The 18,232-nt window shown below is 35.2% G+C and overlaps 1 protein-coding gene across 1 annotated transcript; it reads right to left on the bottom strand.

The window, feature by feature from the left end:
• Nucleotides 1-8,628: 8,628 nt before the first annotated feature.
• On the bottom strand, nucleotides 8,629-18,023 carry LOC141680685 (uncharacterized). The gene is made up of 9 exons (XM_074486845.1): nucleotides 17,964-18,023; nucleotides 16,335-16,629; nucleotides 14,828-15,138; nucleotides 13,523-13,582; nucleotides 12,084-12,229; nucleotides 9,696-11,993; nucleotides 9,513-9,612; nucleotides 9,280-9,439; nucleotides 8,629-9,194 (listed from the first exon to the last, which is right to left on the bottom strand). Exons 1-9 carry the CDS (start codon nucleotides 18,021-18,023, stop codon nucleotides 8,629-8,631), a joined length of 3,996 nt encoding a protein of 1,331 aa, XP_074342946.1.
• Nucleotides 18,024-18,232: the final 209 nt, after the last annotated feature.

Here is an 18,232-nt window from a genome sequence, read left to right as displayed (position 1 = left end):
TGTGGCTCTCAAGGGCATACTTTAAGTGTTCAGATCGGCTAATGTATTGGGTCCAGCATTTAGCCAAGAAAGGGAAGCTAGTTATGAAATACTTTTGTAGGATGGTTAAAGATTGATATGCAAATGTTAATTATCAATGAAATAAATATTAAAGATTGATATGCAAATGTTAATTATCAATGAAATAAATATTAGAAGACCGTACGCTGCTCACTGCTGCTAACAAAGTATATTAGATGTATATTATTAACAAAGAGACTGTGAAGTATCTTATTACATGTATAAATATATTAGTGACCTATGATATGCAACACTATTCAGATTCGTTATCACAAACTTGGGCAATACCTCACTAGAGATACGGAAGTACAAAGTGGCAGCTTCTTTACACTTCTTTACACTGGTCCCTTGTCTTCAGCATTTATGCCGACCAGAAGCCACACCGTGTAGCATTACGCATGCCAGATGACCCGATTCTCTGGGATGCATCCAAAAGTATAAAAAAGTAATGTAAATTTAGCAACAGTGTCAAGGCGGATAGAAACATCTTTGCCAAACTGAAGCATCTTTTTTCCTTCTATCTTAAGTGCATCTGAACTTAAAAAACCATATCTTATATAGTATTAAGCTCAGTAATTATGAAATTTTTTCATAATATTAGTGTACAAAAGATAGAACATGTACTTGTTATCTAGGGAAATAGCACAAATAATGCTGAGTTTGGCATTGCCTCCAAGTGATTCCCTTAGTATATGTGTTGAGCTTCCTCAACAACACTATCGAAGCCAAAGGATTTATCAATAACCTGTGTAGCAAAGAATAGTATCACCTACTGAAACTTTGTATAGGATAAATTAGTCGCAGTTATAACAGAAACCACTAGAATCATAGTAAGCAAAAATCCGGATCAAATTTTGGTTCAAGGAAATACCGGAATGTCGTTATCAATGGTATATTGTTGACAACCTTAGGGTTCAAAGGAATAGTGTTTCTGGAGTAGAAACCTCACCTCTGTATCCTCCCTAGAGAGCCACCAAATGTTTTAGACACCTCTGTATCATATTTTTAAGAGCTTAAGGGCATTTTGACTAAAATTTAAAGAGCAGATAACATAAAGAATAACAAACGCAATTTCTCTATCCTGGCACTGGTGTCTTGTAATTCTACAATGTCCTAAAGTGCCTGTTTTATATGGATTAATTATTCGGAATACACCAGATTTCTATTACTGCATTGACATTGCAACACTAGGCCACAAGAGAAGGCCACTGTTTTAGATGTTTAGTGAATTTGACGGTAATTCTATATAGCATGAGTTTACCCATTGGCAAGTACTAGATATTAACTCGGTAACAAAGATTGACTTACATCTATGCCAACTACTCTCGTTACTCCATACATATGACCACTACAAGAAACAAGGCTAAATTCGACCGAAAAAAATCAGTCGAATTTAGCTTAATTCGACCGCGCGCGGTCGAATTTACCTAAATTCGACCGATTTTGAATCGGTTGTAATAGAGGGAGTCGAATTTAGAAGTTCGGTCGTATTTAACTAAATTCGACCGTCGGATTACGACCGAAAAATTACAACCGTTTAAATTCGACTGTAAAAATTCGACCGAAGATGGTCAAATTTGATTCCAGCAGAATTTTACGTCAACTTTTCAAATTTTCGCTTGAAATTTGAAAATACCGCCAATTTTTTTTTATAATTTGAAATTCCCGCCAAAAATACTAAATTCAACCGTAACCGGTCACTTTTGAAATTCAACCGCTTTGAGTAAAAAAATAAATTCAACTATTTTTAATCAAAAAGTAACTTTGACTGTTTTTGGTCGAATATTAAACTCGACCGGTGTTTCTAAATTCGATTGTATTTATCCAACAAATGTCATTTAAACTCAACCAACGTTAGTCGAATTAAGAGCCAAAAAAAACATAATAGTGCTTATGACCAGCACTAATGATAGGCCATATTTATATACCTGTACACCCAAACGCAATTCACAGACTAACAAAGATATATGCTAACAAATCTAGTTAGCTTAACAAAAGTTACATTCCCTAAACGCTTAACAAAATAGCTAGTTAGCTTAGCTTTACAAAGGAGTTAGAAATTTCAGTGCTGACAGTTATATCCGGGTTATATCCAGTACCGAATAATAGTAGAAAGTTCAAATAAACCATTAGTTACATACCCGGAAATGTTTAAGAAAAGAGCTAGCTTTACAAAAGGGAAACTGAAGGTTCTAAATCCATCAGTCCATAAAAAGCTAAGCGTGTTCACTAGACCAAATAAAAAGACCTAGAGCAACGGATAGTTGTGTGCGTCAAGATCTTCATCTTCATATTCGCCTCCAACTCCGTCTTCATTGTCGCCTCCAACTGCATCTTTATTTCCATTATTGGAGGTGTTGTGCACCACCAATGCCTTCCCTAGCAGGGTCTCCTGCATCGGTACATAAACAAGTATACCAATATTTTGTTAATATAATAAAACCTATATAATTACCTTACAAAACAAAGCATACAGGCAACTAAATAAGCTGAATAAATATACTGATACTTATCAGAAAACATATATAGTCACCTGCATGCATGAAACTTGTAAAGTTTTAAGCATATATTATAAAATGCAAGTGTTTATAAACTAAACATGAAGGCAGGTATTGGTAACATGCTAGCAATTAATATAAATATATAACATAGAGCAGACTGCAAAATCGCACGTGAACAAAATAAAAAGTCAGTTTATATTTGTACATGAACTAGGCCACAGAGCATACAAACATAATTAAAAAACTTACTCCTCGTGGTAGGCCTTCATATTACAATGCATTGCAATTAATTAATCATTTTAACTGAACCTTAGAACCGATAACATAAATTCGTTATATTTTGAAATATAATTGTGTCTGTCACCTTGAGTCTCAATACTACAATTCAACATAATATTACCAAAAGAAGTGAATCAATACTTCATTTCAAATCAATATCAACCAAGACTGATCAAAACTGTAACTTCACAAACAATTTGACCCGTGACTAAGACTGGTCCAATTGTTGTTATTGAAGATAATGACAACCAGAGATTTGACACCATAAAACTGATCTTCATTCCTGGATCAGATTTGCATGTCATATGATTATTTAGTTTATAACTTGTTATTATCATATAATTATTATCAGTAGATAATAATGATAATCTGCTTCACAGGTTTTTTGGCTTAACATTCTTCAAAAAAAAACTTCATCTTAAATAAATATATGGCTTTCTAGATCAAGTAATTTAAGTAAACAAAATATGTTACCTGTACAATGATCTTATCATTGTCCTTCAAGATCCCTTTTAGCGCAACACTTGCTGTCCGCACATAATTTTTGTGCTTTGATCGCTGACTCGGGTCTGGAAAAGCAGCAGTGGCCAGGTTACTCACTTTCTCGTCCAGAACAGATCGCATCACCTCCATGGGTAAAGAACGAACCATTTGTTTCACTTCTTCTAAGATCGTTGGCATCATAGAATAGATTTCTTCGGGAGCAACGTCAAATGATTCGTCAGAGTCTTTCATTTTTCTTTTTTTTAATAGCTTCATTGCATCTTGTGCTCCCATCAACTCCGCCAAGGTATCTTGGGGAAACAAGTTAACCCTCCCCTTAGTCGGGGGTCTCGCTCCAGCTAGCACAATCAGATTATTCTTCCGCTGAATTGCCCTTTGTGTACGTGGGGATGCCCCTTCATCAGCAGCTTCCAACTCATCTGCCAATTCAACTCGCACCTTTTTCAGTTTTCCCTATAATATATGAAAGGAAAATCACAAATAAAGCACTTCTCTATTAATTGACCCTAAAAACAAGCATTCAATTATAAATCAGTTTACTTAAAAATAAAATACAAACCTGTAGCTCTATCACAGCTGGTTCAGTAGGGTCGTACACGGTATTTATAAATTCCTCATCACTGATTGGCATCTCACCTTTAGCAATTCTGACTTCATCTATTTCCTGTCAGATGGAAAATAAATATAATAAATATTTTAATTATAAGTTGGTAATATTTTTAGTAAATTATAACTTATAAGTTATAGTTATTTATTAGAAAGTAGATAATTAAATGTAATAATTTTAAAAAATAAATAAAGAATTAAAAAAATGAAATTAGTGATGGGGTAAGGAGGTAGTAAGATGGAGATAATTAGTGATTTATTTTATTTTAGTAATTTGTTTATTAATTTCACCAGGCTGTAAGATTTAAGTAAAATCTGAATCAGTCAAAACATATTAAATTAAACACCTTTACTTCAGAACAGTTGTAGTGAAGCGTTATGTGTTTTATATTTGCATTAATGCTAAGTAATTAGTCTTGTTCTGGGAGGGCATCAGCATAGATAGCAAAACATGAGAGATTAAAACCAAAATAAGAACTTATAATACAAAATCAAGGACATATCCACTCATACTTGCAAAAGATAAAAAAAACTACCTATTCTATTTACAAGATAGAATAATACCTGTCGTCTTTGTTCATATGGTTTTGCACCAGTACGAGAGGTAAATTCCATCTTTTCTCGGGCATTCTTGCCAGCATCCGACAATTTTTTAAATTCAGGTGTGCCCCAATACGCGCATATCGAATTCCATGCCCGCTGAGAGAAGTAATGAGGCTTGAATGCTTCACCTTTTATGTCGAGTTCTTCTTCAGTATATCCGCATTCAAATAAGACATTCAACTTCTTGAGCAGTCGGGCCCTCTCAGTACCAAGATAGGACTTAAAATTCCTATTCAGATGTGCTCTCACAGCTCCGTCCCCATCTTCTTCGAGAATCCCCTTCGGATAAATGTAGTACTCCTGTCAAAATAAATTGCTTAGATTTAAAATAAAAAAGCTTAGTAAAGTGTTTCAAATTAAAAAACATTCAGTCTCATATTAATTATTAGTAGCTAGAAACATGATAATATAAGACTAGTTAAACATTAGTAGTGGCTATATTTATTGCATGAATTGTGACAGTAGACTCAACAAAGTTAACTCAGGGTTGTCTTGCATTTTTAGTCCCACCAGCCACCACAGTTGTACTAGAGCAGTCGGTGTGATTTTAAAGTACTCAAATGAGTGTGATTATAAACTACGTTTAGGAGATTAACATGTGATACGCTAAAATGTACACTTACAATTTATATAGTCCTTAAAGAGAAAAAAACAAAACACAAACCGTGCATCATGTGAGTAAAAACCGTGAGAACTCTGGGAGCTACTTACAAACTCTTATCTGAATGTTTTATTTCAGTTAAAAACAACACTAATGTCCACTAATTCTTATCTACACTTAACACAAACAAATCATAAAACCAGAAAACACACTTTTAGCCGCACAACGGGTCACACTTTTATTGAAAGATTGATTTACAATATCGAAGCGATAATTAGTGAATAAAATATATGATTTATAACCAATATATGTGATTTTAACCAAAATCATACACTTTGGTTTAAGCTACCTAATTTATATATTACTTGAAATGAAACAAGATATAAAAGTCCAAAAGTAAGTTCAAAAAAACAAGAAAGAAAGTAAACTCTAAACAAGAAAGAAAGAAAATGAAAAAGAAAGAAAACTCTAAACTCTAAACTCTAAAGGATGTTAAGAAAACAAGAATGAAACAAGAAAGTTGATCGAGGAGAATGAAATTAAGCATTACATCTGTTGAGAATAAATTAGAAGTAAAAACTCTAAACCCCAAGTAGTAGTTTACAAAGGCTGAAAGAAAAATAAAATTAAAATACTTACTTTAAAACAGTTGATACATCTGTTGTACCAAGCATTACGTGCAGCTCCCTTTGTAGAGATTGTATGTTCATCCCATTTCAGGCGAGCAAGGCGTGCCAATGTTTTCTTGGGTGTATTCCCCATAAAACTGTAAAAACATAATGAAAGTTTAGCAAGTTGATGTTAAAAACAAGCACTTTAAACAGATATAATGCTTATTAAAAATAAGAACTTTAAAACAATTTATGGTTGTCAATCCAAATGTCAGCAAATTTCTTAATGTCAGCAAAAAGGCCAGGTCTTATCATCTCGATGGAGAACCCAACTCGGAAAAACCGAGCCACAGAACAAACCAGAACCAGAGATTTTTATTTAATCTAGAGGGGCCAATAAATGTAATCTGTAGCTAAACAATCTTTATTTACATCAATCTATATAATACTTGTAGCATCATCAGGTGTGTGCTTAGGTGTACATTCCTAACTAAGTTGGATTGCCTTGTCTAGTACAAACAATGCTCAATGTATAGAGGTGTTTATCAACACCGCACCCTTCCATTGTGGCATTCACTTCCCAATTTTCATACTATTAGTTCAGTTACTGGTCTGATTTTAGTTTTAACAAAATAGTCTGAAATTTAGCTGACTGTTACTATATCATTAAACAACACACTAAAGTCTTATATGCTAAAACAGACTGAAGTATGAAAATCACTATTGCATGACTGACAATAATTAGAAAATTATATTGTGGTCTGCTTCCTGCCCACCACTGAGGTATTTAATGTTTCAAAGATAGATTTAGCTAGTACCTAACTGAGATATTAGCACATGCTTTAACCAATCTATACAAGTATTAAAAAAACTCAAGGCATTTTCTGTTAGCAATATTTGATAACAATGATATTAATATAATATAGTTCAACATAATTCCTCCCAGTTCAATTTAGATCATTTATGAACAGTATCTACATCTAGCATTCAAGTACTTCTGAGCTATAAACAGGGATACAAATTGCAATATGCTACACAAAAGTACTACCACATAAATAGTCATTATATTATGAAGTTTACTGCAAGGACAATGTTCAAACTCCTGCTATAACCAAGCTACAATTTTAGAAATGAAAATTTCATAAATCTTTTCTAATTACCATTTTGGCGTTTTTGTAATATTGACTTTTTCAAAACTTCCTGTTAAAAGAAAATACATGGAGAATTCATACTTGTATTCTAAAGAAATAAATTATTGTTTAAATGTTTATATAGCAAAAGAGGACTGTAAAACTGAAATGCAGAAACTAAATAGAGGAAAAAACCCCAGAAAGAAAACCTCCCTCTAAAAAACTACCAAAACAACAACCAAAATATTTATTGAAGGAATATAAATAAATTTATTACCCTTTTAGGTTCCGAAGTAATTGAACCGTTGGTCTTGCATTCCAAGTTGGTTTTCTCGGGTAGTCGCCTTCACAACACGTGCGCCTTTTCCTCTCAAACAGAATTGTTTGGCTGCCTTCTCCCACCTCGTAAGACCCTTCCCCCTGACTTTCTTCGTCACTAGGTTTGTGTGGATCACTTCCGCTGGTCCCACCATTATTGTATCCTTTTCCCTTCCTTGAGTTTGGACCAGTCCAGACCACCTAAAAAACACATAAAAGAGTATGTCAAAACAGTAATTGTCAAGGTCCCATTTGTATTAATCTGCAGTACACAGGGGGTCATAGGTCGGCCAGACTTTAGTCTTCTAAAATGACATGTTGATATACATCTTTTAATAGGCCCTGTTGATATACTAATACTGAAATCAACATCTGCAATAGTACTAACGGAAATCACTAATTACACTAACAATAGTCATTTAGTAAGCATGTCTCGAAAGCTGTCGTTGACGAAGTGGAAAATCTTTAACATCAAGATTTCTAAGTGAAGAAAATTCAAGATTAGGGTGATTAAAAAGAGTGTGTAGTAATACAGAAAACCAAGAATGGCAAACAAATATTATGCAGACCCCGGTTTAAGCTGGACCAAGGGAAGATTATAGCAAAAATATAATAGGAGATGAGACAATTAGCTTAATACAAAGTTTAATCCCAGCCCACTACTACTAATATTAGGTTTCATAATAAGATGGGGCTTTAAACAGTACTAAACTGAAACCTCAGCTCCTCCGCCTCCAAATTCAGTAACAAAAACCATCCAACAAACAAATTCAGTAACTCCCGACACACAGCAGTTACATACATAGTTTACACACAGGTATAGTTCATCTCCTTCATTTTTATTTGTATCCAATTAAGTTTTGTTTCTCAGTACACCCCACTAATTACATAACCCCCAAATAAGCCAAGAGAATGGTGAAAGAGAGAGCGCATTATAAAAATGTAAAAACCCCTAATTTCAAGGAAAGAGAGATGAACCTGTGAAGTTTTTATCAGCTTGATTGCATTCTTTGAGCGTTCATCAGCCATTGATTTTCTCAGTCGATAGCCGCCTCCTTCACCCTTATTAAACCCTAATTTTAATTGACAGCCGCTTGAGAGAGATGAAAGTGAGAGAAATGGGGTAAAATATGTTTATATATTTTATTTCAATTCTACCGAGATCGGTGGAAATTAGCCGTGTGAAACTTTTCGTTGTCATTCGGTCAAATTTAATGAACCAATATATTTTTTTCTCCAGAAGCTGTTGAAACCTCTGTTCTGCACTAATTCAACAGAAGATATCATTCATCTAATAAAATTAACAAATACTTGGCCATCTAGCAAAAAAAAATTGCCTAAATGTAAATTTTATAGAAAATTAGATAAAGAAATAATTGCTTTGACACAAATTTGATTGAAATAATTAAAATAAATTACACTAAATCATCATTATCGCTCAAGTCATCTTCATCCTCATTTTTGTCTTCGTCTTCGTCTTCTTCTTCATCTTCTTTATCTCTTTCACTTTCTTCTTCATTGTTGTAATCTACCGAATAGTCATTTTCAAACATTCTCAAGTCAACAAAAAAATTTGAGGGATCACGAATAATAACTCTTTCAACATGCGATGATGAAGCATTTGACACTTCATTTTGTAAAACATCATCATTCATCCCGGTTTTTTCTTGAATTGACACACTTTCATCAACTAGTCGCCTCTTTGTTGTTAAAACCGTGTACCATGATGATTTTGCATTAGAAATGTTTGGTGCATAGTATACTTGATGAGCTTGGCTAGCCAACACAAACACGTCTTCGGCATTTAGTTTTGATTTAACATCTACGGTAGTCATCCGGTGTTTATCGACTTTCACATGTGTCGTGTGATCAAACCAATGACATTTGAAGATGATCACTTGATGCCCATTTTGATAAAAGAGTTTTAAAATTTCTTCTATCCTTCCATAGTAGTTACCATAATGTTCTTCGTAAGAAGTCCCTAGAAATAAAATGTATTAAATTGGAAAACAATTGGTAAAGAAAAATACAAGTTAGATATTAAGAAAAATAATTAAATTTCTCACCAATGACAACAACACCGGAATTTGGTGAAGTGAGCTCATTAGCATTTACACAATCAAATTTGTAACCATTGCACTTGCATGCTTTATAAGACTCCACTTTATACAACGGACCTCTTATTAGGTCTATAAATTTCTTGTTGAGCTCTTCGTCATCTTGTACCTAATAACATATGTGAGAAATATAATATGAGGAAAATTTGTGTATGTGTCTGTGTATAAATTATAATGCATACCCTTCTTTCGAGCCAATCTTTTAATTGTTCTTTTTGAAATTGTTCCTTTTCCGCATCATTCAAATGTGGGTATTGTCGTTGTACCAACTTTTGAAAACCCCTACATAATCAAGTTAAATAATAAAAACATCACATTTTGAACTAAAGTAATTTTAAAAAAGAAGTTATTTAAAAATAACTTACCTCAAGTACTTTCCAACCTCCGGCGAATTAATAAGAACATAGTATGCCACGAGTTCATATTCATCACAACTCAAGATTCTATCTCTAGTTCGTAGACTAGGATGTGTCGGATATGTGTAAACTTCTAACAAATTGGCATTATGAAACATTTGAGGGGCCTCATTTCGACGTAATTGATTATGCATCAATCCATTCTTGGAATCAAAATATAACGTACAAAAGTGTACACATTCTTCCTCAATGTAGCGTTGTGCCATTGAACCCTCCGCTCGAGCTTTATTTCCAACCTTCAATTTCAAGTTGTGCAAGTATCTTTCAATAAAATACATCCAACGCCCATTGGCCGGGCCACCCAACTTACACTCAGTTGCTAAATGCAGTGGCAAATGCTCCATGGGATCAAAAAGACTAGGAGTAAAGACAGTTTCAAGCTTAGACATTATTGTCACTATATCTCTCTCCATTTTCTCTAAATCTGTGTATTTGAGACTAGACGAGCATAAATCTTGAAAGAAGTTGCACAATTCAATGATAGGATCAGACACATGTTTCGGAAGTAGATCACGACAAACGATAGGCAACATTTTTTGCATGAAGACGTGACAATCGTGTGATTTCATCCCACGAATGCAATTTTTCTTCCAATTCACACACCTAGATATGTTTGAGGCATACCCGTCTGGGAGTTTCAATGAGACTATCCACTTATACAACTTTTGAACTTGTTCACTCGAAAGTACATATGGTGCATGTGGTTTTATACCATTATCTTGAATCCACAACTCACGGTGTACACCTAACTCTTGACAATCCTTTCTTGATTTGGTTTTATCTTTAGACTTCTTCGAATCATCAAGAATTGTGTAGAAAATATTGTCAAATACATTCTTTTCGGTGTGCATAATGTCAATGCTATGACGAAGGCTGAGTGTCTCCCAATATGGAAGCTCAAAAAATGGAGAACTGTGAGTCCAATTATGTGTCACACCATAATCTTTTGGTTTTTTCTTCGATGACTTTCCCGGTGGGGGAAACTGTATTTGCTCACACATGACCTTTGCACGTGACCCTGAATGTCGAGCACAAACTGATCGTGTCTCAACTCTTCCAAATCTCGTACTCCTTCTGAGAGGATCATCTGGCTCCAAAAAATACCGAGCAGTTCCATAAAATGTTGTTTTACCACCATGTTTGAGTTGCTTACCTTTGACCTCTCCCATGCAAACTGGACATGCCAACTTACCTTTAGTGGACCACCCGCTAAGCATGGCAAGTGCAGGAAAGTCACTAATTGTCCACAAAAGTGCCGCCTTCATCATAAAATTTGTACGTGAGAACATGTCATATGTTTCCACTCCAGTATGCCACAACAATTTTAATTCATCAATTAATGGCCTGAGATAAACATGTAAGTCTTTTGTTGGATCCGTCGGTCCAGGAATGAGAAGAGGCATAAACATGTATGGAGCCTTAGTACACATGGATGGGGGAAGGTTGTACACAATAACCACCACAGGCCATACTGTATACTCCCTAGCGTGCTTATCGTGAAAGGGGTCAAATTCATCAGTAGAGAGCCCGAGTCTGACATTCCGAATCTCTTTTGAAAATCTTTGAAATCTTCGATCAAATTGTTTCCATTCATCTCCATCTGCCGGGTGACTTAATTCACCTTCAACTGCAATTCTATCATGGTACCATCTCATACATTTTGCAGTCTTCTCCGCCATGAATAAACGCTGCAATCTCATGGTAATAGGAAAGTAACGCAAGATTTTTCGAGGGATCTTTTGTTTTTTAGGATCTTTTTGCACTTTGTATCGGTCTTCTTTGCATATATCACACTTTGTCTTTTTGCTATGTTCCTTGTAAAATAACATACAATCATTCTCACAAGCATCAATCTTTTCATACTCCATATTCAATCCTTTAATCATCTTTCGCACGGTGTAGTAATTCTCAGGCAATTTATGATCATCAGGCAGTACTGATCCAATGAGGCGAAGCAAGTCATCAAAACCATTGTTACTACAATTATGCTTGTTTTTCCAATGAAGCAGCTTCATTACAAACTCCAGCGTTGTAAGATTGGCATTGTTCGGATAAATTGGTTCTGATGCAGTATTCACCATCTTGTAAAATTGTTTTGCTATTTCATTCGGTTCTTCCTCAAAATCCTCACAATCTTCGAAGGCATCATCATGTGCATCATGCATATCATCATCTTTGCAGCCCGTGTTAATATAACTTGTTCCGGCCTCGTTCCATGACATTTCTTTCTCCCCGTGACAATCCCATCTAATATACCATTACATGATACCATGTCGATATAAATGTATTTTCACGGTACTAGGTTGCTTGTAGTATATATTACGACAATCTTTGCACGGACATCTTATAAGGCCATTATCTTCTTCTTCAAGATGCTCAATAGCAAATTTAATGAAATTATCCACACCAACTTTATATTCTTCCGTTATGTATTTTGCTTCATTAAATCGACTACGACCTATCCAACTACGATCGGATTCCATCTATAAATAACCACACATTGATATTAGGTGAATGCATTGCTAGACATAAAAAAGTAAACAACAACTAACAACTCAAAATTATAAACTTATTTTACTAATTATCCAAATATTTTAAGCCTAATATACAACAACCAAGTTAATTTTAGCAACAAATTCAAGTTACTCAAATCATTACATAAACACATAAATAATTGAAGAAATCAAGACATTAATAATAATCACATATAGAATTTAATGAACATAAAAATATATGAAAGCTTTAAAATTAAACTTACTTGAAAAAGAATGATGATCACATGAATGAATTTGATGAAAAAGGAGAGAAAATGATGAAATTGGGGGTGGGAAAGATGAGAAATACGGCTACTGGATGGAAAGAGGTAGTAGGGTTTCTAAAATGAACTCCTAAATTCAATGGAATACAGTTGAATTTATGACAAGGCTAAAAACGATGTAAATCGGTCGAATTTAAGTTTCCACCTTTTTCAGCCGACTTTCTTTTTTTACCGCTTTCAGTCGAATTTAGCATTTTAGTAAATTTAACCGAATTCTGTCAAACAAAGTTTCCCGCCTTGTATAAAATTTCGGGGGGAAATGAGGGAAATTTCCCGCCAAATTAAAAACATATTTCGATTGCCTGCAGTCGAATTTAGTAAATTACATTAAATTTTATTTGGTGAGAAAATTCTTTCTTTTTTTTCCTTTAGTCATAAATTCGACCCAATATTTTTTCGGTCGAATTTAACTTTAAATACGACCGATTTAAATTCGACCGTTTTATTTCCACTAGTTAAAGTTGAATTTGATATACGACTGCTAGCGGTCGAATATAGTATTTCACTAAATTCAACCGAATTCAGTTTAATAAAGTTTCCCGCTGTAAACTAAATTTGGAAGGAAATTTCCCGCTAAAATATAAAAATAAATTTCGATTGTCTGCGGTCGAATTTAGTAAATGGAAAAAAATAATTTGGCGGGAAACTTCCCGCTTTTTTTCCCACCATTTGTAAATTTGACCGAATTTTTTTCGGTCGAATTTTACTCTAAATACGACCGATTTAAATTCGACTGTTTTTATTTCAACTGGTTGAAGTTGAATTTATTTGTAAGTTCGACCAATTAAATTCGACTATTAGATTTCGACCGGGGCCAGTCGAATTTAGCCGTGCCAAACCGTGTCGACCGCCTGCGGTCGAATTTAGACGCGGTCGAAATTGTATCAGTTGTAATTAACCCTATTTTCTTGTAGTGGACACAAGCCGCATACTATAACCCTGATTACTGTGTTGAGACCAGGGACAACCCTCCACATGTTACAATACAAGCGGGAACATCATCAGATTCAAAGTACACCTGAACAAAACATTCAACAACATGAGAGTATGTCAATCATGAGGACCTTGGCATTTTACATGTCAATTGTAGACTATAGAGAGCTTACCCTTTGACCGGGTCCAGCACGTCGGACATGTATCCCTCTTGGACAACCACATAAATAATTCAAATAATTACCCAAGTAAATAAAAATTTAACATGCTCAATTAATATAATTACTCAACTAATTAAAAATTAGGGTTTCAAATTAACTATTTAGAACAAATTAGAATTACCTAACTAAAAATTAGGATTTTAAATTGAAACCCCTATTTAAGAATTAGGGTTCAAAGCTTATTCAACTAAAGCTTTGACCTCCGACTTAAATTATAAAATCCAACTGTAGCTTTAAGTTCTTACCTTTTTAAGTGTTAAACTCACTTGAGCTTACCCATCCAACTTTTCAACTACTTCTCAACATTGACAAAAATCGAGTAAAATTGGGCAAAGAGCTATAGAGAGAGTAGGGTTGAGTGTAAATAGAGTAGAGAGAGCCTTCAGCAAAGAAAGAACTGAGAGAGAGAGAAAGTTGTTCTTCAGTTGAGAGTGTTTTGAGAGTTTTGATTTTTTTGATTTTTTGTTCTGTGTTTTTTGATATGTATATTTTGAGGGTAAAGTTGAAAAGAGGGGGGAGAGTTGAAAATAATCTAAGGCAAAACGGGGGAAATTTAAGGGGGAATGAATTATTTGGCTAAGGGGAAAATGGGAGAAGCGCGTTGAATTTTTTTTAAATATACTTACACATACAACAACGGTTAGGATAAAAAACTGATATATAATTTACACAAAGACATCGGTTGGGTATAAACTAATGTAAAAAGTACTTTCTACATCAATGCCAACAACAACCGATGTCTAAGAGACGATGTCTATTCTACTTTATCTAGTAGTGGAAACTTATTGTCAACACTCTTGGGAGTACATTTTTCCCTCTCCAGCTATGCAATACCTCCTCAATCTTGTTTAGTACCATTTTCTTGGCAACTATATTGAATCCAAAGTTTTTCTTGATTGAGGAGAAGACAGCCACCAAAGTTGAATAGCCTTCATTTAGAATTCTGTGTTGGCATCAATAGATCTAACTTCTTCTAGCTCATCCAGATAGAGATTTACGTCCGAAAATTCCTTGATGTCACAGATGTAGAGTTGATCTCCCTTGTTGACAGTAGGCTTGGGGTTGGCCAAAGACTTGGATTAAAGTTTGGTAGGCTTGACTATTTTGACCACTCTTTCATTTTTCTTTCTTGGTTTGGTAAAGATTGGAATGTTTAGAACAGGAAGAGGCAAGCTATCCCAATCTATGGGTTCATCCTTAGGAACAACAGAATCACCATTAGAGGTGATGTTAGGATCAACCTTAAATTCAGCCTCTTTCACATTAGGTAAGGCTGATTGGCTTGAAGTTATAGATTGGATTGGCATGTAGTCTTCCTTATCTTGATCAAAGTCTATCTTCCTCTTTGAATGAATTTTGTATCTAAACTTCCTTTTTGCCTGCTTTGGTTTTTCTTGCTTTTCATTATTCAGAGTTTTAGCTGTCACAACAGACAATGTAGTTTTTGTGGTTGCAGGCTTCTTAGCTAGGTTTTTGGCTTCTAAAGCAGCTTGCTTTTGTTGTTGTTTAAGCCTCACCTTCTCTTTTTTCTTAGCTTCTGCAAATTATGGATGTCCAACCACCATACAAATAAGTTTTCCATTCCTATAGATTTTAGCAATTATGTTCTAAGACACTGTGTCCCTGGGATCTTTGGATAAAGCAATAGACTTTGCAAGTAGCTTCGTTTTATCTGGCCTAGGGGTTTCATAAGACAGGTCCAGTGGATTTTTATTTGAATTCTTCGAATAATTTCTTTTCGGTTGAAAAATCACACTGGCCTTTGAAGACTTGATTGATGAGGGTTGAACCCTTTCCATGTTCCCTAGGCTCATTTCATTTGCTGAAATTTATCTTAATTTGGAGCAATGAGAGAAGACCTTGTCTTGCTTCTCAATTTGACCAAATTTATCCTTGATATTTTCACCAAACTTCTTCTATTGCGCATCTAGCTCTTGCTCAACTTCTGCTACATCAAGTTGTTTGAATTTTCCATTTGACTCCAACTTGGCATCTGCTAACTTGATCAGATCAATACTGTCCAAGGCTGGTGGCTTTGTGAAAGCAATTGCAGGAATAATCACCTTGTTAATTTGTATGTCTAGCATTTTCTCCCCCTTATTTATTGACTCCCCTTGGCTAACTAGAACAATTGAGTCTTTCTCCCCCTTTCTTATTAGCATCAAGTTGTGTGGAGGATGAAGTTTGTGCAGCCACCAGTTTCTGAAGCAGTTGAGTTTGTTGGGCTTGATGTAGATGGATTTCAGTGATTGAAGTTTACAGGTTTTGGAGCCTTGTGTCTAAGGAGTTCACTTTTCTTTCTAGATGAGAGTTTTTTCTAAGTTATCTGGTGATATCTAACATGGTTGTGTCAGGAAACTTAGCCTTTAATCTTTTAGCAATGTCCTTTTTGACTTGATCAATGCATGTTTTCGTTGCAGTGCCATCCATATTGTGTTGGAGAGATTAGATTTGGTGTAGTTAAAGAGAGTTGAGATGTGCTTGAAGAAGTCTCTTGGTGTTGGCGTTGATAGTAGCTTGAAGAGCTGTCTGAGTTTGTTGAATTATTTGAAAGAGAATGGATTTGAAATGTGTTCATCACACTCTTTGGAAAACACCCAAGATTGGGTGTTTGACCTTGAGCTAGGGCTTGCTTCCCCCCTATATCCATGAAATCTCCTTCATCATCATCTTCATCCACAAATATATCCTCAGAACCACTAGATAGATAATCAACATCACCACCAGCAGTGGGTGGTATGGCTGTGATGGCATCCTTGGCCCTTGGCATAGAAGCAGTAGTGTGCACTAAATTGAGCATTATTTCAGCAGCCACATTGTCCTGTTCAGCCAAAACTTGATATGCTGAAACATGGTGAGTAAATGCCTCAGCTTCATAAGAAACAGAGTTTAAGACAGCTTGATACTCTTGCTGAATTAGTTGTTTCTTTTCAGCCTCATAGACATCTATTAACTGACTTACAATGGGCTCTTCCCATTCTTCTGTACCTACTTTTCTCTCATTATCTCTCTATTTTTATATCAAGGGCTCCCCTTGGCTTCCCACCCTCACACCCTCACCTTCACCTACTAAGGTGGGACTCCACTCACTCAGTTTTGCCAAGCTGAAAGAAATAGCTCACAGATTTTTACTCTTTTCCTCTCCTTTTGCCTGAGAGCAACCCAGCCTCTCACTCTTTTCACTCCCTTCCCTCAATCCTAAAAGTGATTCTACAACCACTAAATCATCTGCACTTGTAACATTTGTATAAGTTTGAAGTTGTGCAGTGATATTCAACAGATGAGGAGCATCCATCGAAGTAGTTGTTAGAAGTGTCAACGGATGACTGCTGTTAAGCACATCCGTCGAGATACAATCACTAATCAACGGATGAACAATATCCGTCGAGATAGAAGAAATGATTGAGTTTGGAGTAGAGACTACTGTAGAATTTGTGGTGATTGATTTGAGATTATGCACAATATTCTCAGTAAAATCAGAAAGACATGGAAAGTGAGCCAACAAATCATCTAACATATGATGCTCACTTGCTATAGATTTTGCCTTCTCTATTAGAGTTAAAGATGGAGAATTAGGAATTGATGAATAGATCATGTCCACATCAAAAGAATTGGTGGGTGAGTTTTGTGTGTGAGGAGCTTCTGTAACTGAAGATTTTGGCTATGACTCCATATTTACAGGAGCCACATCAAACTAAATTTGAGAACGTGCAGTAACTGAGTCTTTGACTACAGTTTGCACAGTGTGTGCACCCTGTGTATCCCCCAGTGTCCTGGATTTCTTCTTTCTGGCATAAGTTTGGGGTGAGCTTGTGTCCCTAACCCTTTTGGCATGTGCTCATGGCTGAGAGCTTTGTTCAATAGTCACATCCTTTTGGGAGGATGTAACTAGCAATGAGCTAATATCCTAATTAAGCACTACAGATTATTGAGAAACTGTAGTATGGCTAGGCTAGGATGCACATACCTCTGCATCCTTATTCTTGGGGATTCTTTGATGTTTACCCTATCCCTCACCAGTCTCCCTTCCCTTCACACTCCCCTCTTGGTTTTTAGTGGATTTTTAACTAGTTTCTTTTGAGAGACACTAGAGGGGGTTTTCTTTAATTTTGATTTAGAAATCTTTGGTTTTGTGGCTTGGGTAGACATTTGTTTGGTCATTATCACATATGCCATTTCCACAGTTATTTGTAAAGAATCAGATCATTGATAAGTAGTAGAGACAAAAACATTTACCTCACTTACCTGAGGTTGTTCTATGATTGGCATGTACACAAGAGCAATGTCCTTGTGATGATTTTCCATGTTCAAGTCAGAAATAATTCTCCTCTATTGGACCCAACAAGCTAAATTGTTTGTTGGATTCTCAATTAAGAGATTCTCAGAAATAAAATTAGCTAGCATCTTATAAAATCTAGCATAATAGATATTTTTAGACCTCTTCTTAATATCCCCTAATTTACTCCTTATCTCATACATGACAGAACTGCTGAAATTGAAGTACTTATCACTAA

Source organism: Apium graveolens, chromosome 8 (assembly GCF_009905375.1).
Source record: "Apium graveolens cultivar Ventura chromosome 8, ASM990537v1, whole genome shotgun sequence".
In the NCBI taxonomy this organism is placed as follows: Eukaryota; Viridiplantae; Streptophyta; class Magnoliopsida; order Apiales; family Apiaceae; genus Apium; species Apium graveolens.
Note: the sequence above shows the minus strand (reverse complement) of the source record. Positions and strands in the feature narration are given on the sequence as shown.